This window comes from Chelonia mydas, chromosome 7, assembly GCF_015237465.2.
Source record: "Chelonia mydas isolate rCheMyd1 chromosome 7, rCheMyd1.pri.v2, whole genome shotgun sequence".
Lineage (NCBI taxonomy): Eukaryota > Metazoa > Chordata > Testudines > Cheloniidae > Chelonia > Chelonia mydas.
In genome coordinates this window covers 55,302,746-55,325,506 of record NC_057853.1, presented here as the reverse complement: position 1 = coordinate 55,325,506, position 22,761 = coordinate 55,302,746, and the positions used below count along the sequence as shown (strand labels likewise).

The window sequence follows — 22,761 nt, the reverse complement described above, 5'->3', positions numbered from 1 at the left end:
TGCTGCTTAGCTGTTGTGTTTTTCAAGTCTCCTGTAACAGTCCGTTCCTCAAGTTGCATGGACATCAGATCTCAAACTAAGCAGTATCAGGCTGGGTCAGACCAGAACATGTACCCCCAGATACGGAGGGAAGTGAAGTCGGTGCTCCATTAGGTGGTGCTCTTGTGTCAGAGTTTGCTGGGGCATATGCACAGTACTCTCCATCTGGGGAGAGAGGCGGGGGAGATGAGCTGTGCTGACAGAGATGCTGTCTTTCAGAAGAGACAGGAAACTGATCCAGATAATTTGCAGGAAATTCCTTGGGACCCTGACAAGTTGGTGCGTTAACCCCAGAACCTGAAAATAGTCCAACACGACTTACTACATCCCACCAACCTGAATAAGCCCATAAAAGCCTGAGCCTCTTCCACAAACTTCAGATTGGGTGGCAACCCTGTTTAAGTCTTCATCGGAGGCTTTACAGTGCAGCCAGGACAACCGTAGGACACTGAGTGTCGCAGTGTTGCTCCTGGGCTGTGGGAAGGAATCTCAGAGGATGGAGACACTGAGGGTGGGGCTGAAGGAAAAGAACTGAGCTTGCGTCTCCAGCATGGCAATGCAGAGCACTAGCCGCTAGTGCACAGTACAATCCCATGTCGAGAACGCTAGAGGAAATGGACATACTGTACCCCACAGCGTATGCGGTCAGGCTGCACCACCAGGTCTCCCAGGGTGCTCTCGGATGTCCCATGCTGCTGACTCATTGCAAGTTTTCTGGAGTAAACTGGGTTTCTCTCGTCTTCTGCCTCTGTATCAGTCACAGAATCGCAGCCAGAGTCTAAACAAAGCAGACAGAATCCCGTTAGGCCATTCTCATGCACTAAAAATACATGGATGCATGGAGAAACACACAAACCTCAAAGCATTTTAAAAGAGAACCTGCTGAAATTCTTAAACAAGAACTCAGAAAAGGAGATCTAGTTGAAGAAAGGGGAATCAACTGAGTTTCCTCATTTATTCCTGTAATGGGACGTCTGGGGTTGGTTTGCATTTCTTCACAGCGACATACAGCTCCACAGAACTGCTGTAGCGGCACTGAATATGCTTATTCAACAGCCCCATTCATATGAAAATGAGACTACATAAACATCAGTTACAAGAATTTGGTCATCAGCTGGGCTGATTCTAACAGTTCACACTCCTCTCCCAAAGCAATTAAAGTATAACTGATCCCCCTTAGCGCCAGTGATGAGCCCGCTTTTGGGGGCCTACTTGTACTGCTCACCACAGAGAGTTACATCAGACTATTGGACCCACCCTTTCTGCTCCAACCCAATCAGTCTCCCTCATTACTTCACTGCTATTCCAGGCCTGGGCCCCCTCCATTCCCACAGGTCTGCCAAGGCACCTGCAATGCCCCTGGTTGCGCTTGGGATGAATTTGGCCCCCAGAGTTTAAAAGCCTCTTGATAAGCACTTAGTTTTAGCTACTCCATCCTGTGTCCAGCAAGCGGACAGAGGAAGGGATAGAGGTACACACATTAGCCAGTGTATCACACTTCCCCGCTCAGGTTGGTGGGGTTTTCTGTTTGCTTGTTTTTCATTTTGTTTCATTTCAGGAGCAGGGAGGGAGCATTTTATTTATTGATATTTTGGGTCATTTACAATAAGCCATTACAATTACATTGTCTTGACATGTATAGGGATTTTCTTATTACAGAATTAACAATATTAAACAACTTATTGTATATTGGCCATATATTGTTCATCATTAACTTCTCCTCCCCCCCACCTTATTATTTAAACACAACCATCACATGGTATATATATTTTGCTATTCATACTGACTTTTTGGGGTGGGGGAAGGAAAAATCTGAAAGCTTTCCTTGGAGGGCCGGGGGGTGGGAGAGTGGCCACCCAATCTGAAGGTTGTGGAAGAGGCTCAGGCTTTTATGGGCTTATTCAGGTTGGTGGGATGTAGTAAGTCGTGTTGGAAGAGTCACCTGGGCAAAAACTGAGACTAGTTTCAGCTTCTAAGTGTGGGCTGTCAAAAGCACCCAGGTGTGGCGGTCATGATAACTTTGTTATGCATTGTATTTAAACGGCTTTTCATTGTCTACACTGGAGCAATTTTGTTTTGAAGTGACAGATTATATCCCATTAAACGTAATGAAAAAAAGAATACAATTGTAACCCCCAATTCTGCAAACACTCATGTACATGGCTTAACTTTAAGCACGGGAGCAGTCACGTTGAAGTCAACGGGCCTATTCATATGAGTGAAGGTACCTACCTGCCAAAGTGCTTGCTGTGTTGGAACAAAACTGGAAGTCTCTGAACCAGCAGGACTGCAAAACTCAAAGAAACGATACCCTGCCAATAGCGGTATTTTAAAAACCAGCATTTGTCATTTAGTTACAACACTGTAGTCTAAGGTTACAATAGCACAAGTTTTCAGATTTGTTTTTATTTATTTTTTAAAATTGATGTAAATTGGATGGAGGCTTTAAATTTAAATCAATGCTTGAAACTGCCTTAATTTAAAAATCACTCCACTCCATTTTGGTGCCAACTTTGGACCTAGTGGGCAGAGGCGCTGAGCATCCCATCCACTTCTGCTGAAGTTGTGGTTTTTCAGTCCCTCTGAAAGATCAGGCCCAAGTGCATCCAATTGGCCATCAGAAAATACAAGCCACTTGAGAGACTGCTCCCACCATCAGCTGTTTTCTATTTCCCTCTGTACAAGTTTGTTGTAATTGAAACTGACAAAGAAGTATGTTCAGACAAATGAGATCTCTGGGAATAGCTACAGACCTAACGAAACACACCCCCCCCCCATCTCTTATTTGTCTCTCTGCAAGTGTGTTTCAATGTACATAGCTGTCCCCAGACCATTCTCCCCAGGCTGTTGTCAAAACAGCACAGCTTCAGAGATTCCTGATGAGCTCGGATAAGTCCCACTGGAACCAACTTTTTATAATCTCTCGGAGATAGTCCCTGATTTGATCAAACCTCTGAGAGGATGGAATTGCTGCACTGAGCAATCAAGTGTGTGACTTGGTTACAGGAACAATTTAAAATCCCTGAAATTTATGCAAAGCCTGGCATCCAGAGGGATCCCAAAGCACTCTGGAGTATAGAGGGATCATTCCCCACCCTTAAAATGCCACCATTTCTGAGGTGGAGCACGGTACCTGTGTAACACTGACAGACCCCGGTCGTCAGGAGGCCGGATCAAACCTGGGCCCTCTGGAGTTAAATGCATGAGTCTCTAATGCATGAGCTAAAAGCCATATGGCCCTTAGCTATGGCTCTAGAGCAGATACATTAATTTCTCTCTCTCTAAGCGGTCTTGGTGCCACTAGATGGGACAGAACACCACACCCAGGAAGCACGTGGGTTACATACTTCCCCTAGCTGAGGAAGCGCATCCCGAGCATCAGAGACTTCCCAGTTGAAATCCCAGACAATCCCCCACTTGTAACACGGACAGACCCCAGTTGTCAGTGGATGGGATTGAACCGGGGATCTCTGGAATTAAATACATGAGCCTCTACTGCATGAGTTAAAAGCCATATGGCCCTTAGCTAAGGCTGCAGAACAGACTCAATAATCTCTCTCTTTAAGTAGTCTTGGTGCCACTAGACAGGACAGAGCCCCACATACCCAGGAGGTATGTGAGTTACACCTGGATTTTCTCCAAAAATATTCAGACATACGAGATGAGGAATGAAGGAAGCAGATGAAAGAGGAGATAGGGCCAAGGCCTGGTGAAAGGGAGAAAAGGCGAGGGTAGAGGATAGATACTACTGAATCAGTGGAGGGGAGGGGGGCTGAACATAGAGAGGACTCAGCCCAACAGGTGTTCCTCAGGAAATGGAACCACAGTCCAAGAGAAGCCAGTAGAAAAGAGCCTGAGCCCAGACTCAGGCAGATACAGTGTAAGATGGAAGTCCAAGTGTGGCAGGCTCATCTTACCGAGACCCTCAATGGTGCACTGTGCTTCAGGTCATTCTCATGACTCAGTGACTCCAGCAGCTTGGATGCTTTGGGTGGCTTAGCTCTCCAGCCAAACCAAACAGAACCCCTTCCAGGTTAGGAGAAAGAGTCCCCCAAGCCAGACAGTCCCTCACCCCTGTGGGTGGAGCCTTCTGCTTGCTTACAGGAGCTAACACCCCTTCTCCCCATCTCCCTTTAGTTGCGGGAGTGGGGAGGGAGCTGAAGGAACTCTGCATGTTTTTGTTAGCAGCTGTGAGAACTGGAGGGTTCTGAAGGGAACTGGAGGGGCTGCACCTGTCTTTAAGGTACTAAGGGCAATCCCCAAGAACCACAAGCCCGCTCAGATTGCCTCAGACCAGGAAGATTGGCTGAGACGAGATAAGACAGGATTTCAAAGACCTAGATGAACACAATAAAATGTGGACAATCAGCACAGCGTCCATAAAAGAAACAACGATTCAGGCCTCTCTAGTTCACTAGAATTGTTTGATCACCGCTACAAAGCTGGGAGGAGCTGCAAGTGCTTTGGAGGATAGAATTAAAGTTCAAAGTGATCTGGACAAACTGGAGAAATGGTCTCAAGTAAATAGGATGAATTTCAATAAGGACAAATGCAAAGTACTCCACTTAGGAAGGAACAATCAGTTTCACACATACGAAATGGGAAATGACTGCCTAGGAAGGAGTACTGCAGAAAGGGATCAGGGGGTCATAGGGGATCACAAGCTAAATATGAGTCAAAAGTGTAACACTGTTGCAAAAAAAGCAAACCTCATTCTGGGATATATTAGCAGGAATGTTGTAAGCAAGACACAAGAAGTCATTCTTCCTCTCTACTCTGATTAGGCCTCAGTCTAGAGTATTGTGTCCAGTTCTGGGCGCCACATTTCAGGAAAGAGGTGGACAAACTGAAGAAAGTCCAGAGACGAGCAACAAAAATGAGGAAAAGTCTAGCACAGTGGTTCTCAGGGTCCGGGGCCGCTGGGGGGGCCGCAAGCAGGTTTCAAGGGGTCTGCCAAGCAGGGCCGGCATTAGACTTGCTGGGGCCCAGGGCAGAAAGCTGAAGCCCCATCTCATGGGGCTGAAGCCTGGGGCCCTGAGCCCAGCCACCCCAGGTTGAAGCTGACTTAGCTTCATGGGGCCCCCTGTGGCATGGGGCCCCAGGCAGTTGTCCTGCTTGCTACCCCCTAACGCTGATCCTGGCTTTTCTATGCAGAAGAACAGTTGTTGTGGCACAAGTGGGCCATGGAGTTTTTATAGCATGTGGGTGGGGGGGGGGGGCTCAGAAAGAAAAAGGTTGAGAACCCCTGGTCTAGAAAACATGAACTTATGAGGGAAGATTGAAAAAAACTGGGTTTGTTTCATCTGGAAAAGTGAAGACTGGGGGGAGGACAAAACAGTTTTGAAGTACATAAAAGGTTGTTACAAGGAGGAGTGAGAAAAATTGTTCTCCTGAACCTCTGCAGATAGGACAAGAAGCAATGGGCTTCTGAGCAATGCAGGAAGGGAGGTTTAGGTCGGACATTAAGAAAAACTTCCTAACAGTCAGGGTGGTTAAGTGCTGATATAAGTTGCCAAGGGAGGTTGTGGAATCTCTGTCATTGAGGATTCTTAAAAGCAGGTTGGACAAACACCTGTCACGGATGGTCTAGATAATACTTAGTTCTGCCATGAGTGCAGGGGACTGGCCTAGATGACCTTGCAAGGTCCCTTCCAGCCCTATGATTCTATGAAAACAGTGGTCAAGGAGAGCCACCTGACAATATATTTGGGATCTGTTAAAGCTTCTGAATGGTTTGATCTTGCAGGGCATTTCCTCATAGTCCTAGTCCTTTCGCCTGACTGGAGGCTATGGAAACAGAGCTATTAGGTAGAGTGAAAACAGAGTGAGCCATGTTAATCAGTTACTGGATTAATTGCTGATGGAGCAGCCAGCTGGGGGAACTTTGGATATGAACTATTCACCTGTTCTTTCATTCAGAAAACCCTGACCCTTGCCTTACTAACTTCCCCGGCAAGCAACTGGGCAAGGCTGAGGGGGCTATACGGAGAGACGGAGCTCCCCATCACTGATACCTGAACATGCATGCGGCAGAGCACAGTCCACTCTACTATTCCTGGCAGTGCAAAGACCCAAAGGGACAGGCAGAGTTGGCCTCATTACACCATCCAGGCACCTGAAGAGTGACCCAACTCCCCCCGCCACACACCCCACCATCTATATTTGCAAAATGGGTATAATTGTAAGTGAAAACATCCAGATAAGAGAGACCACAACTGAGAGGGTCTGATCCCTTGATCAGTAAGGGAATACCTGAATTGAGCTTCCTCTGTCAGTAATTATTGTATTCAGCAACGCACAGGTGAAACACTAATCTCGGTCTTGGTAGGGAAGGACCCTTTCTGCTCCCCTTCAACTAAACTACCCCAAAACCAGGCCTGACGGCTTCTGAAGTACCCATGAGAACAGCAGCCAGGCAAGGAACCATGGTCCTACCAACCCCACTGCATTTCCCTTTGAAGGGTGGACATCCAGGCAGTGCTAATAGCTGAACGCCTCAGAGAGCAACTCCATGCAGTGTCTCTCCCATCCCAGCCAAGCCCTCCGCAATCAGCTTCACAGCCAGCTGGGCTGTTTAATATCAGTGTGCATCTGTAGCTCCCAGTCAAAAACACGAGAAAAACTTGGTCTGGCCACCTGCTATCCTAACTGTTTACTAGAAATATAAGCCAATGGGAAGCATCGAGTTATTTTAATATACTGAATATTGTTACACACAGAACATACATCCGGTCTGTCATCCATTTCCTCCTGACTACACTGATTTTATCTGCATGGAGCTGACAGCTGTGGTTTCTTAGTACTTAGAAGTTAGGCATGTGAGCTGACTGAAAGAGTCTGCAACTTGTCCCGAGTACTTCAGCCTCTAGATATTAATAGGGTTCACAGGACTTAGCATTAACCAGCCCGACAGACTGAATAATGAATCCACTAAGCTTGCGCCCTTATGGGTGATTAAAGAGCAGCCGAATTTAGTGTCAATACACCAAGGATGAGTGTGAAAGCCTACATGTGGACCGGCACCTCCACTTGGACACTGAGTTCAGATCTAACTGGACAAACTCAGCTGTATTTGCCAGAAGCTTGGTAAAATCCTAGAAGTGACAAGGAACTTTGGCAGAATTACAGCTGGAAACGCAAGGCCCTGTCCTCCATTGTACTCGCCTCCAGGATGCTGCTGCCTTACACAAGGGATATGAGCTTGCTTCAGGCTCACCCCAAGTTCCTGCACTGTCAGGGGAAATGGAAGCAGGTGCAATTGACCTCAAGTGGTGGGATAAGAAAGCACCATGTAACAAGTGGAGCAACTCTGAAGAGAGAAAACAGTAACACAGGGGAGACTAGTTAGCATGACAGGGAGGTCGTGGAAGAGTTAAGAAACCCTCCCACATATCCCTCCCCCACTCACACATACATACACACACACAAATGTACATCTGTATTGGGAGAAGATAATTTTTATCTTATAGGTGAGATAGATGGTTACCCACAGCTGGTTAATAAATACTTTGAGAGTCTCAGATTAAACATGCTGTCCAAGTGCAAAGCCCTCTGCAAACATTTCACTGATCCCTGTGAGGTAGCGTTTCACAGGGGGAAAAACTAGGCACAGAGGCAGTATCTCCAATAGCCCTTCCTTAAATTTCCTATCACTGCTCTCACCACTGAAACACCACAGCTTGTGGCTAGGGTAGGAGCTCTAGCATAGGCCATGCCATTGGCACTGTAGCTTCTGTCACGCAGGGTACGAGTGTAACAGGTAAACACACCACTGGCATGCTCTATGCTCATGCTCCCAGAGTGGTTGCAACAGCGAGACATTTTTAAGAAAGACTCTAGTGTAGACACCACTAGAGACAGAATTTCAAAGCCTCAATACCTCAATGTAAGAGGTCCTTACTTGGCAGCCATGGGATACCTTAGCTCCCTTGTGCTCATGTAGCTAGGCCCTTTGATGTGGTTCAGACCTCCAGGCAAGCCACAAGTCCCCCTCTTCAGGGCAAACAGGAGTTCAAACTCAGAACACGTCCTGGGCCCTCAGACCACTGCCTTCACCCCTGTCGATGCAGGGCTGGCACCAGTTTGCCCTCCTGAGGCTAGTTCAATAGCTGTTTCTCCCACAACCTGTCCCAATCTCCTCCACCATTGATACAAGCGAGGAAGGAGGCTGGCTTGCTCCTTGGAAGCTCCAGACCTCGAGGCAGAAGCTAATGCTCCATCTGCATTCCCTTCCCCAGCCCTTGTGAGCCCTGTACCCACAATCACCTACTATACCCTGCCTCTCTCCAGGCCTCATCCAAGGCCCTCCTGGACAGTTTCCCAGCCTTGGAGAGCCCACACCAGGTCCTGCCTCATCCCAGTCTCTTCGAATTCGGAGTGAAGTCTGTTCCTTATGTTCTTTGGCATTCCTTCCCAGAATGCTTTAGCATGGTTCCTGAACTACAACTCCCCTCAGTCAGGAGCAGCAGAAGCTCTCTAAAAGTGGGGGGGCCACTGGCACCCAAACCATGGCCCCTCCCCCCCGCGCCACCCCTTTCCCCCCCCCCCGAGGCTCTTCCCCCCGCACCATTCCCTTTCCCCCAAGGCCCTGCTCCTGCACCGCTTCTTCCACCCAAGACCCCGCTCCCCTGCTCACTCCTCTCCGCCCCCTCTTGCCCATCGTTTACCCTTACTGCCTGTAAAAACTGGGAGGGCATAGCCTGTCCACTTTTAAAAGTGATAAGGCCATGGCCCCCTGACCCCCGCCCCCCCGTTTGGGTGCCCCTGCCCTCAGTTCCACCATAGTTTCCCCACCATCCCCCCAGAATGCCTTTGTGTGAGGATGAACTGTCTCCCTACAGGGGTTCATGTTACACTAAAGTCTCATGGCGCTGAGCTCCCGTTGACCTGTATTCTGACCAAGCTCACACAGTGCAAGGGAAGCAAAGGCGAAGTGTCTGTGGTGGAGACAACTGCCTCATGCTGCAGAATTCCATCTTCAGGGTCAGCACCTTTGACCAGCCCAAACTTCACTTTACATGAAAAGGAACAAGGCAAGTCTGCGTTTGTTCAGTCTGCGTTTGTTCCATGTAAGGGAACAATCCTAATATCACCCCCCGATAACTGTGTCAGTGGCCACAGGAACGGCCACTCTGATCAGTCCCCTCCACTTCTCATCTTCAACCAGCCTCGCCCTCACTTCCCCCAGCAACCCATTTGTTACATTCATGTGTGTCCTACCCACAATGAGCCCAGCTCTTCCGGGCAGCGTGAGGACCTCCTATTTGTTCTATAAAGATGACTTTGAATGGTTTATAACAGGCTAGGTCACCCTCCCTTTCAGGCCAGCAAGCTGGGCCTATTAAGTTTAGGGTGACCAGATGTCCCAATTTTGTAGGACAGTCCCGATATTTTGGGCTGTGTCTTATATAGGCGCCTATTACCCCCACCCTCTGTCCTGATTTTTCACACTTGCTGTCTGGTCACCCTAATTAAGTTTAGCCTTTCTTTGGTTTTGCTTTCGTTTCATGTCTCATAGAACTTGTGTTTCCTTTTGGACTGAGATGGCCACCAGGTTGCTAACAGGTCTGTTGACAGAACCAACCTCTGCTCCGTTCTTCTTTGTGAGTAGTTGTAAAGCTCAGTTGTGTTTAATTTTGTAAATAAGCACCTAGTTATTCAGGCAGTAGGTGCTCTAGAAATCAACATACACTGTATTGCAGTTTATATATGGAGCACTCTTGATCCCAAAATAAGGAGAGTCTTTTCCTTTGTTATATTTTTGGCCCTATGGAAATATCACTGAAAGGAAAGGATGGTCTTCTCAGCAGACTGCAAGAGATTTTCATGACCTTCTGCAGTCCGTTAAAAATTAATCCAAATGAATAACCTACGGGGTTCACTCTTCCGGGGTGGACATTCCCCAGACTCTGCTTTCAAGTTACTTTTTAGTTTTATCGCTGAACAAAAAAGCAGAGGGACAGAGCTTGGTCACTGAACAAGAGAGGCTGTTTGCACTGTAATGACAAGGAGTTCCATGTTACTTTCATAATACTGGTAAGCAGAGATAGGAAGAGGGTGGGAGTTTGCAGACCAGAAATGCAGCATGCATTTCCGAGACCAGTGAGATCAACAAAAAGCCAGCCAGAAAAGCCAGGAGGTGTAGGGACCGGAGAAGAGAAAGAGAGGAGGAAAACATGGACTGGAATAAAGGGAAGCAGAAGACACAGTGGTAAAATGAGCAGCCACAGGTGGAAGGAGAAGCAGCAGGGACCAGAAGAACTTTGAGTAGTGGCTTTTGGGTTCAGACAGATATGAATTAATAGCCTTCAGTTGCGAGTCGGGACATAGTCCCCTTTTTAAGGGCAATCAATGAAATTTAGCATGGACTAAAAGGCAATTAATTTATGTTGTGATAGTGCCCAAAGGCAAGATCCCATTGAGCATAGCACTGAACACACATACACCCCGTCATGGATCCATGACTGATCTCTGACCTTCATACAGGCTCTCTGGGAATGTATAGGCCCTAGGTCTCCACTTTTAGGAAGGGGGAGCAGTGTGGCTCCGCTACTTTGAGATTAAGGGCCCAGCTTTGGCACCACTGTCCCTCATTGTGGCTCTTCCAGCAAGTCCAAAAGAACCTAGTAGGAGACTCAGCCCTCTCCAGAGCCATAAAACCAGTAGATGTTTTGCAGCAACACAGGACAGCCTTTTCCAAACAAGCCAGTATTAAGCACTCAACTGGAATACAGTATTAAAGGGTCCTTAGGTTAGAATGGAGACAGCAAAGCTTACATGTAAGTTCATGCTGGCCGTCTCACCTGCCTCTGCCCCAAAGCCAGCCTTCCATGTCTCCCCCGCTGCACTGGTCCGCTGACTTCTCATGACCACCCTCCCCCCAGCATCTCCATTCTTCGTATCAGGTTGCACTCAGACTGATTCTGCCAGGCGTTAAAAGTTAATGACCAGTCATTGGTCTTCCATTGTCTGTCCAAGGCAACTCCTTTTGCGTGTGGACAGTTCTTGAGAGTTCACACCACCCCAGACATGCCTTCACAGAATCATAGGGTTGGAAGGGACCTCAGAAGGTCATCTAGTACAACCCTCTGCTCAAAGCAGGACCAATCCCAATTTTTGCCCTAGATGGCCCCCTCAAGGATTGAACTCACAACCCTGGGTTTAGCAGGTCAATGCTCAAGGGTCAACCCTGGGTTTAGCAGGCCAAAGCTCAATGTTCAAGGGTCGCAGCCTTCCACTCCCCTCCTGAGCCCATCCCTTCAGCATGGCCCTCTCCACTTCCTCCACAAAGTGGGAGAGCAAAACAGGCAGGGGGGCAAGTCCGAGCCGCCAAGGTCCCCTGACTGACGCTGCATGGAGTAAAATGCTTCCTCAACTGCTACGTGGGGAGTATCATCCATCCCCCTCCACCATGAGTACTGGGCACCCTTCCCCTATCACCCACTCTTTTTCCCAATTTTCTCCCATTTTTAATTTTTTTTTATAAAACTCAATAAAGTCCTGGGAAATTTAAAAAAACAAAAACAAAACAAAGGGCCTTACCCATCCCTTACTCCCCTTACCCAAGAGGAGGAATTAACATCTTCAGACCTAGTAGGTCACATAGGCACCGACTCCATGAGTGCTCCCAGGCTCCCACCAGCTCAGTGCCCACCAGCCATAGCTGTTTGGCAGGGCTGCCAATCAGCTGTTTGAAGCTGGGGGAGGTGCTTGCGGGAGGGTGGAGAGCAGTGACTGGCGGGCAAGCAGGGGCCTCAGGAGAGGGGTTGGAGCAGGGACGGGGTGGGGGTCGAGCACCCCAGGGAAAAATAAAAGTCGGCGCCTATGGTAGGTCAGCACACAAAGTGAGTGTGTAAACCGAGTCATGCATTTGTCCCAAAATATAGGCCTCTCCCACACCTTCTCCACACAGCTTATAGTCTAAACATGCACCGGTCTCTGCTTATAAATCAAATAAAGGGGAACTGAGAGGACAAGTTAACCTCATCAGGACTGTTTCACTGCTTATCGAGTAGTTGTTGGCAGCACACCCACAGTGGCTGCTGAGGGATTTGTAGGCCTGTCACAGCCCACACACCAAGCCAGTATCTGCACAGAAGGCTTGGTAAGGATGGCAGAGTGCTTGAGGAGAGAGTCCTCTCTGCACAAACAATGGACCAATGTGGGGGAGCTGGATTAAGCCCACGACTAAATTCTACTCAAAGACCTCGCAAGAGCCTTTCCTCGCTGCCAGAGTCTTTCACTGCAGCAGGGAAAGGCTCCGGCAACAGGGAAGCAGCGAGGCACTACACTGCTAAAAATAGCAGTGTAGCTGGGGGAAGGCCTAGCTTGGGAGCGTAGCGAGCCATGCAGATATATACCCTATGGTTCTGGTTTATCTGTACTCTACCCACCTACGCCACGCCTCACCGACTGCACTGCTCTTTATACCCATGCTAGCTGGGCGTGCAGTGTCTGTACGCTAAGCATCACCGGAAGTGAAGATATAGCCAAAGAAGTGCAGCAGGTTTCCTAACAAAGCACAGGAATATTGACAGCCCCTTCCTCTGGAAAAGCGCGCTGAATGAAAAGGAAATTGAGAACACTGCTATTTTCCAAAATCCTTATGAAGTTGCAGTTCTCACTGGTAAATTAGCAGTTTTGGAACAAATTGACAACTTAGACAGTAATCAGTCACCAGGACCAGATGGTATTTACCCAAGAGTTCTGAACGAACTCAAATATGAAATTGCAGAATTACTAACAGTGGTATGTAACCTCTCATTTAAATCAGCCTCTGTGCCAGATGACTGGAGGATAGCTAATGTGATGCCAAGTTTTTAACCAGGGTCTAGAGGTGATCCTGGCAACAACAGGTAAGCCTAATGTCACTACCAAGCAAATTGGTAGAAACTATAGTGAAGAACAGAATTAGACACGTAGATGAACACGATATGTTGGGGAAGAGTCAATACAGCTTTTGTAAAGGGAAATTATGCCTCACCAATCTATTAGAATTCTTTCAGTGCGTCAACAAGCATGTGCACAAAGGTGATCCAGTTGATATAGTGTACCTGGACTTTCAGAAAGCCTTTGACAAAGTCCCACACCAAATGTTCTTAAGTAAAGTAAGGAATCATGGGATAAGAGGGAAGGTCCTCTCATGGACCAGTAACTGGTTAGAAAATAGGAAGCAAAGGATAGGAATAAATGGTCAGTTTTCAGAATAGAGAGAGGTAAATAGTGGTGCCCCTCAGGGTCTGTACTGGGACCAGTCCTATTCAACATATTCATAAATGATCTGGAAAAAGGGGTAAACAGTGAGGTGGCAAAGATTGCAGAGGATACAAAATTACTCAAGATAGTTAAGTCCAAAGCTGACTGAGATTTACAAAGAGGTCTCACAAAACTGGGTGACGGGGCAACAAAATGGCAGATGAAATTCAATATTGATAAGTGCAAAGTAATGCACATTGAAAAACATAATCCCAACTCTACATATAAAACGATGGGGTCTAAATTAGCTGTTATCACTCAAGAAAAGATCTTGGAGTCATTCTGGATAGTTCTCTGAAAACATCAGCTCAATGTGCAGTGGCAGTCAAAAAAGCAAACAATGTGTTAGGGACCATTAGGAAAGGGATAGATAATAAGACAGAAAATATCATAAAGCCACTATATAAACCCATGGTTTGCCTACACCTTGAATACCGCATGTGCAGTTCTGGTCGCCCGTCTCAAAAAAGATATATTAGAATTGGAAAAAGTACAGAGAAGGGCAACAAAAATTATTAGGGGGATGGAACAGCTTCCATACAAGAAGAGATTAAAAAGACTGGGGTGTTCATCTTAGAAAAGCGATAGCTGAGGAGGGATAGGAGAGAGGTCTATAAAATCATGAGTGGTGTGGAGAAAGTGAATAAGGAATTATTATTTACTCCTTCACATAACACAAACGCCAGGGGTCACCCAATGAAATTAATAGGCAGCAGGTTTAAAATAAACAAAAGGAAGTACTTCTTCACCCAATGCACAGTCAACCTGTGGAACTTGTTGCCAGGGGATGTTGTGAAGGCCAAAGTATAACTAAGTTCAAAATAGAATTAGAGAAGTTCATGGAGGGTAGGTCCATCAAGGCCTATTAGCCAAGGTGGTCAGGGATGCAACCCCATGCTCTAGGTATCCCTAAACCTTTGACTGCTAGAAACTGGGACTGGTTGACAGGGAATGGATCACTCGATAATTGCTGTTCTGCTCATTCCCTCTGAAGTATCTGGACCTGGTCACTATCAGAAGACAGGATACCGGGATAGACAGACAGTTGGTCTGACCCATTATGGCCATGTTCTTAGTCCTGCTCTCGGAGTAGGGCCACTAACGTCATTTCGAAGACACCAGCAATGCAACAGCCTGCCTGAATCCAGCAGGGGCTTCCCTCCAAACCCAACCAAGGTGCACAAGCAAGGGGGCCTCCTCCTCCAGACATGACTCCAAGATCGTTTATTAAATACTGCTCTTTACAAACATAGCCACACACTGCCCTTGGCAATCCTGGAGAGCTAGCCTCTCCTGCCACCAGGTAAACACATGTACAGCCCAGATAGGGCTATCCCTATTCATCCATAATTTGCCTAGAGAGAATCCTGCTTCGCCTGAGACTCAGTTATCCTTACTGCTCCTTTTGGGCAGAGGCCTAGTGTGCCGATCTGGGACAGGGTGCAGTAGCCACATCTGAACACCAGCAGACAGGGAGTTCACTCCAGTGTGTACATCTGTGAGCGCTGAAGAACCAGTAAGGCCCTCAAAGGAAAGCTGAGACAGAAGTGCAGCTCCCTGAATAAGTGCTTCCAGGGAGAACACAGCTGCAATAGGGCTGCGTTGTAGTCTGCAGTTGGCTTTGTCTCTTTGTTTATATCAGAATCTTGTTATGAACTGTGTGCCCCAAACTTCAAGAGTGAAGGGACAGATGGTTCACTCTGTCTACCTCACTTAACCAAGAGCAGGCAACACATCAAAAAGCACATGCCCGCCTGGGGATTTTTCCCAGTGCTGAAAATCAAGTTATAACCGTCACTGATTCAGGTCTTCCTGTTGAGTAACTATGTACAATAAAGGAACATTCAATGCACAGATTAGTTCTTTCCCATCTGTTTAAGATGTAAGCTCTTCGGAGCAAGGGCTGTCATCTTATTTGTTGTAATGTTAGTACTACAGAAGAGTTTCCAGACCACTCCAAAAACTCCATTAACCTGGAGTTGTGGGTGAAAGTATTTATCAGATGCTCTTGAAAATGTTGTCACTAAGCGGTAAGGCCCCGTGAGGCTGCAAGCAGAGTTCAAATGGTTGCAGCAAAATGGACTTTCTTCAACAAATAGGTCTCACCATCTCCTGCATCTTTGCGTGAAGACAGAATTCAGGATCTATCCAACCCCGGTACTACCTGTCCTGCTATATGGGTATGAGGGTGTATTCCCCACACTGGCCCTGAGAGGGTAAATTAGGCCAATTAACCTGTAAGCGACACCTGGAGGAGGAGCTAGGGAACAGGGATTGATTAATCAGACATGAGGCTCAGCTGGGCGGGAACAGGAGGGGTCGTATAAAGCCAGATAGTTGGCAACAGAAGGAGGCTGTAGGACAGTAGTCTGGGAGAAGGGAGGTATGTTGGGACCATAGAAGGTAATCCACAGTTACTCCATGGGAGGAAGGAATTGGGAGGCTGACAAACCCAGACAGGGAGGAAGCAAGGAATGTAGGAGAAGGCTCAGGGGAAAAGGAACAAGGAATAGGAAGGAGTGCAGATCTTGGCTGCTGATTAGAGGGCCCCTGTGCTGGAACGGGGAGTAGATGGTGGGCCTGGGATTCCAGGGCTTCCAATCCAGCACTTCTTGCCAGTAATAAATTTAAATAATTGAGGGGTGGGATAATGCTGCTCCTTAGTCTCATTCTCCCTTTGTCTGCCTTGGAATTCCCTTCTGGAGGGCCCGCAAGCTTGCCTGATTGTTGACATTAATGCCTGGGGTCATCAACACCATGAAAAATCATAGTCAAATTCTGACTTCTTAACAGCCTTTGAAGGTTGGGGTGGGTCTGATCCATATGGTGGGTTACTGCGACCCATGAAACAAACTATTGTAGCAAATGCCTTGGGAGATTAGCAACAAGCACTAACGGCACAAACTCAGAATATAGTTGCATGTCATTGTTGCAAGAGGCCTGGGATGCACAGTGTGGCAGGACTTTTCCAAGTTATGTAACACTGCAATAATTACTGTTTATTTCTACATAAGCTACAGCATAGGTACCAGTCTCATGCTTTAAGTATAAACTTACCATGAGGGGAGCTGATCAGGAGGGAGTATCCCCACTTCCTACACAGTCAGCTTAGTGCATTTTGGGGTTTTGATAGTCCAGTAGGTACAGAAGAGCTCTCCAAATGATCGGTCAAGTACCAGAGGTCTATTCCTGCTTCTGCCAGTGACCATGAGCTTCGGCAAATCATGTAGCTCAAACTTGGGTGCCTAAAGCCTGGCACATATTAGGCATCAAGTATGGCATGAATGGCTCTGTTCATTTCCCATACTCCAAACGAAGCTAAGAATAGTCTGTCTTGTGAGGATGTCAGCACTGAGATCTTTAGTTGCAGGGCACTCTGAAGATTCAGTGTCTCTCTGAAATCTCCCATTGGCTAATGGACTCCTTCTGAAACACTGTCGGTATTTACTCTTCTGATCATTCCTTCAGGCTGACTCTGTACATTGCACTTTGACTCACTCAAGATCACCAGCCTTACCTTGCAACATCTTAATGAGAAGTGCCCAGAAGAGCTAAAGGTATATAAAGCACTCTCTTTCAGGTTGAGACGTATTTCTAATTGTCCTAAAAAAGAGAAGCAGGGTCCAAGATAGCCTCGAATACTGGACTGTGGCTTTTGTGGATGAGATTTAAAAAAGCAATAGTTTACCCAAATTAAATATTTTAAAATGCAAATCCTCACTGCTGCGAACCACAGCAGCCACACCATCGTAACAGAGCCAAAGATGTACAGAGTAGATCTTATTGCCTGCTGCAAAGCTTTGTACAGGTTCGCCTCTCCATATTTGGTGTTGAGCTCTCCACTGGACAGTGAATTTGGTAGCATGGCTCTTTGCAGCAGTAGCTGCTTCGTGTCTGTCATGCAGGAAGGACTCTTACTATGTCCAGTGTTATGGCTGGATTGTGCCAGCTTCTGACAGCCCAAGCACTGGCCATGGCTGGAGATGGAATGTCAGAAATGACAGATCCATGATGTGTTCTGGCATGACCGTTCCTTTGCTCAAGGAGAAGATGAAGAATCGTGGAGCCATGAAGCAAGAAATTGCTTTCTTACTCTTAATATATGAAAATGGTGCTTTGGGACCTGTGATGCTACTATAGCAGGGGTGGGCAAACTTTTTGGCCCAAGGGCCACATCTGGGTATGGAAATTGTATGGCGGGCCGTGAATGCTCACAAAATTGGGAGTTGGGATGCGGGAGCGGGGGAGGGCTCTGGCTGGGGGTGCAGGCTCTGGGGTGGGGCCAGAAATGAGGAGTTCAGGGTGCGGGAGGGTGCTCTGGGCTGGGTCTGAGGGGTTCGGAGGGCGGGAGGGGGATCAGGACTGAGGCAGGGGGTTGGGTCGTGGGAGGGGGTCAGGGTGCAGGCTCTGGGTGGCGCTTACCTCAAGCAGTGGAGGTGCGGCCAGGTGGCTCTGCCCGCTGCCCTGTCTGCAGGTGCCACCCTGCAGCTCCCATTGGCCGCAGTTCCCGGTCAATGGGAGCTGCGAGGGCCATGCTTGGGGTGGAGACAGCGTGCTGAGCCCCCTGGCTGCCCCTATGCATAGGAGCCGGAGAGGTAACATGCTGCTGCTTCTGGAATCTGCGCGGAGTGGGGCAAGCCCCGGACCCCGCTCCCCAGTGGGAGCTCAAGGGCCGGATTAAAATGCCTGGAGGGCCGGATGTGGCCCCCAGGCCATAGTTTGCCCACCCCTGTATTATAGAGTGAATATCTGGGAGGGGGCAGCCACCAGCAGCAGTGCCTCACCAGAGCCCAACACAAGCATCTCTAACTTAACATGGCCCCAGAGATCCCTCCAGCCCTATGGAAGTTTTGAAGTTCCCCTTGCCCTGCTGGGTCTTAGCATCACCCTTGCTCCCTTGCTGACTCCCTGGAGTCTTCATACACTGGCTTCCCCTAATTCCTACATGTTCCTGTTGAGGCTGACCGCAAGTTACCTTGGCCTGTTGTTACAGAATGGTTCGGGGGGGAGCTAGCAGTGAATTGGCTTTGACCGGCCAGGCTGGCTTGCAGCCACTCGACTCGATAAACAAGAAAAGAGACAACGAGGGTTAAGTGTGGGAATAGAAAACAGTAGTATTTCCTGCCAGAGCCTGCTTGTGGATGTACACGCCCCCTCTTAGAAAGAGATGATGATAAAAAACGGCTATGTGAATTACTTTAGATGAACAGTCTCACCTGTGGACCCTGGCCTTGTGGATGCCCAGGAACTCCCCACACTGGAGCAGCGCCTGCTACAAGCCCTCAAGGACAAGGCTGGAGGGTCCGGGTATTGGATCATATTAAAGAAGTTCTGTATTAAAATCACAAATGAGTTTGATTCCCCATAGTTTAAATTCCAGGGTATTACTAATTAAGAGGTCTCTTGCTTTTTGGTACTGTTTCTCTCCCTCTGTGTGTGAAACTTGCAAGCTGCTAATTGCGTTAGTACATTCTAAGACAGAGTCTGTTCTCAAAGCAATTCACACAGAGAGAGACTCAAAGCAATACTCTGTAACAACAGAAACAGCACCCAGAGACTCCCCGCCCTTTTGTTGTATTAACAATTGTGATTAAAATAGAGATCGAGGATGTATGTGGATGGATGTTTGGTGTGGATAATAACTGAATGATCAGGGAGGTGCCAGCCTAAGAATCCAGTGTCCATCGGCTGAAGAAGGCGTCAAGTGGAAATAACCAGAGGACCCCCGGAGGGCAGACTGCAATCCACCCAACAGCCTCAAGAATGGGAGAACCAAAGAACAAGATAACATCTAGCAGCACGGAGCCGTCAGGAACGTGCTATCTGCTGATTGATTCAGCAACAGCATGATGAAGCAATTCCCATAGACTGGCATAGGAAGAAATTCCTATAAAAATGGACTCTAGAAAGTGAGAACTTTGGGGGGTCTGATTCTGCAAACCAACTTCCAGGAGCGTCGGATGAGCATCTGACAAGGCCCTGCTCCCTCCTCATGTCCAGGCCACCTGGCCAGTGGCTTGGCATGAGCAACTCTAAGGCTGGTAACTATGATAACAACCTTGCAGAACCTGTGTGTGTGTGCGTTTGTATGAATGAATGTGTGAATAAATATGAGATTGAATGGAATGTTATAACTATAACTAACTGCTTACTATGATTCTTTCTGTATTCACAATAAATGTGGTATTTTGCCTTTTCCTCTTTAATAAGATCCTGCTGGTTTTTATTTTATTGGTACAACACGGGACTGTCCGTAGAAGAAGGGGTGTAAGCATTGATTCTTGCTTACTTGCTTGGTTACTGGAAAGCACGTATTTAGTAACATGTGAAGGCTGGGAAGCTTATTATAGTTTGGCAATAAAACCGGTTATACTTATGCACCTGGTGTGGCTTCATGGAGTGTATCCGAGCCTCCCCCCGCCTGCCCCGCTTTGGCTCGACAGTTCCCAGTGTGAATTTCACTCCAAATAGGCATCCTTATACTCTTTAAAATCCTCAAGAACTACTGTGGCTCTTAGAAGATCCCCAGAAACTGAGGGCCAGATACTGACTTCTGCACTAAGCCTATGATTCTTGCTAAGCTCTGCAGACAGTCGTTTGGACTTTAGGGAGGCATGAAAGTAGGCAAATCAGGGACAGGAAGGCAGGAATCAAGGTATTGAGCTAATGGGAGCAAAGGAACGTGGGAACTTAAGCTGGCTGGGGAGCCAGGGACCCTAAGGAGTTCCTAGAGTCCATGTAGTGTCTGCTCCTTGACATTTTCTGGCTCTCACTGCCCTGAGGAGCAACCTGTCTTGCACAGTTCCATTGTTGTATGGAAATACGCTGTCCGGGTTCTTAAACTGGCCTTATTACCAGGGTATCAGAGTGGCGATTCTCATGTTAATTTTCTTTGCTGCATTGTGTTGACCTGCAAGATACACTTCTTTGCCCTGGCCCTGGGAACAGAACGTGGTGATGTTTGAGGCAATTTTGGGGTCCTATGGGAATTTGCTCCATGGGGTAGGAGCTGTGCAGGGTAGCCTGCTCCCAAAGCTTGCAGGTAGGTAAACCCTGAAACTCCTACAGAGCTTCATTAAGCAGGAGTTGAGATTGGGTGAACATATTAGAAAGAAGAACAGGAGTACTTGTGGCACCTTAGAGACTAACAAATTTATTTGAGCATAAGCTTTCGTGAGCTACAGCTCACTTCATCGGATGCAAAGCTTATGCTCAAATAAATTTGTTAGTCTCTAAGGTGCCACAAGTACTCCTTTACTTTTTGCGGATACAGATTAACACGGCTGCTACTCTGAAACCTGTCATTTTAGAAAGAGAAGGATAAATATTCTTTACAAGCAGTGTGGTTATAAACAACAGATATTAGAAACCCAGGAACTTCAGAGTTCTGTACTGCAAGTGATGGGGGTTACATAAAGATAAAATGTACAGTTAATGCACACAAAGAACATTAATTATGCCCCACAGAGGCATCCGGAGAAACAGACTAACACCTTATCCGTCTGTAACAAATGGGTTTCTTCCAGCCATAACCACAAACTAAGATCTCCTCTTAGACATACAAGTCCACAGAGGCACTTCATAGATTCCTGACTTACACAAACTAAAAGCAATCCTTGACCATTCTCACTGATTCAGCATGGCACCAGCTATATGAGTGTCAGACAGCACTAGTGTCTCCTTGTACAAACTTTTTGAACTCAGATAATGAAATTACAGCACATATTTGAAAAGGCCAAAGGCTAGTGTGGTGAGAAAGCATAAACCTATAATTGGCTTCATCCCTATCCCTAACAAGAAGTGTGCACTGCAGAGAACTATTCTCGATAGTACACAAACTGATGTCTTTAAATATAGACTGTGCACAGCCACAAACTGTGTGCCAAAAGACGAAGCAAAGTGGCCAGTGACAGTCACTGCACCAGTACAGTGGCTTTAGCCAAATGTAGGATAGCCACCGGCAGTGGATTTCTGGAAGCTCTTAGGAAAAAAAGTTTATTCCAAAATTAGCATGCTTTACACAGTAGATATGAAGGGAAGATTGCAGCTGGCATCACAACAGGGGCGGTGCTAAGGTTGTTTGAGAGACGTTAATTGGGCATCTCCACTTTCAAATAACGGGATTTCCTAAGTTTCATTTTTAGCTTTGAGTTTCTTAGGTTTGTAAAGACTATTTTATATCTACATTCCTGTAGAGTTTTTCTGGGTCAAATTTTCAAAAGTCACATAGGACCTTAAGTCCCACTGACTTTCTGTGGTGCACCAACACCACCATAATCATCAAATATACACAGTCTACTGAGGAGCATTGCACCAGCAGAGTGACCATAGTTGATGGTAGAGAGACAAGATGGGTGGGTAATATCTTTTAGTGGCATTGTATAGTGAAGTTCCCAGATCTGGCTCAATCCTGCAAACCCACAAATCTCTGGGGTGGCCCCCCAGGCTCTGCCAGGTAGAAGCCGGGTGTGCACCCCTTTGTGCGTCAATGCAGAGTTTGAAGGCACGGCGTTCTGGGGTATTTGGTCCATCCTGGGGATGTGGCTGAAGAGCATGCAATGCCACTTTTGAATATGATAAGCGATTGATTGAAGTCGACACCTCTGCAAGACTGTGACATTTTGCATAAAGTCAAACCGCTTTATGCTCAGGATTTGGTGCTGACAGTGCCTATGGAATGTCTCTGGCCACTCCAAGTCTGCCAGGTTTCTGACCCATTGTAACAGAATCCACTCACTGCAGATGGCGCCTCCTCCTGGTCACTCTGGGGATTAGCTCTGGTCAGGCATTGCACCTTCCTCTGGCGATGTCTCTCCCATCATCCTCTCACCCTGTGGACCCCTCTTGCCCCGCAGCCTCCTCTTCGTGACTCGACCCTCCAGCCAGGCCACTGGGTGGTTCCTCCTTGCAGGCCATCTCAAAGTCCCACTGTACAAAATGGCAGTCTTCCCTTCACTGCTCTAACTGTGCCACTCCTCCAGTGGCTGGTAGGGTTCCTCCATCCAGACCAAACATGGCACGGGCAGCAGCAGGGAAAGCTTCCTTTGGCACCCATCCAGGCCAGACGACTAGACTATGGAAACTGAATTTTCAGTCGGGCCAATGCAAGGCCAGTTAGTGCTGGGTGAGATGGCAGCTCAGCTAATGGACTGTTTCAGTAAAGTCACCTAGATCTGCGTGGTACCTTTGATTTAACTGACCAGTAGAAAAGCGGGAGTGGAGTTGCTCCTAAATCCCACTCCGATGGGGACACGCTGGAAGGTGGCACGAACAGGAGGGACAGAAAAAGTCTTTAAAGAAGCCTTACTGAGGGTGCAGGAACAAACCATCCCAATGTGCAGAAAGAATAGCAAATATGGCAGGCGACCAGCTTGGCTTATCACAGAAATTTCGGTCAGCTTAAACACAAAAAGGAAGCTTACAAGAAGCGGAAACTTGGACAGATGACTAGGGAGGAGTATAAAAATA

The 22,761-nt window shown here is 47.4% G+C and overlaps 1 protein-coding gene across 6 annotated transcripts in view; it reads right to left on the bottom strand.

The window, feature by feature from the left end:
- The window catches only part of PIK3AP1 (phosphoinositide-3-kinase adaptor protein 1), an 85,483-nt gene that overhangs the window by 41,863 nt on the left and 20,859 nt on the right, over nucleotides 1–22,761 (bottom strand). For all 6 annotated transcript variants that reach the window (XM_037904555.2, XM_037904557.2, XM_037904554.2 and 3 more), the window contains one exon: nucleotides 669–817. In XM_037904555.2, the coding sequence (XP_037760483.1) occupies nucleotides 669–817 (149 nt within the window). The remainder of the gene's footprint in view (nucleotides 1–668; nucleotides 818–22,761) is intronic.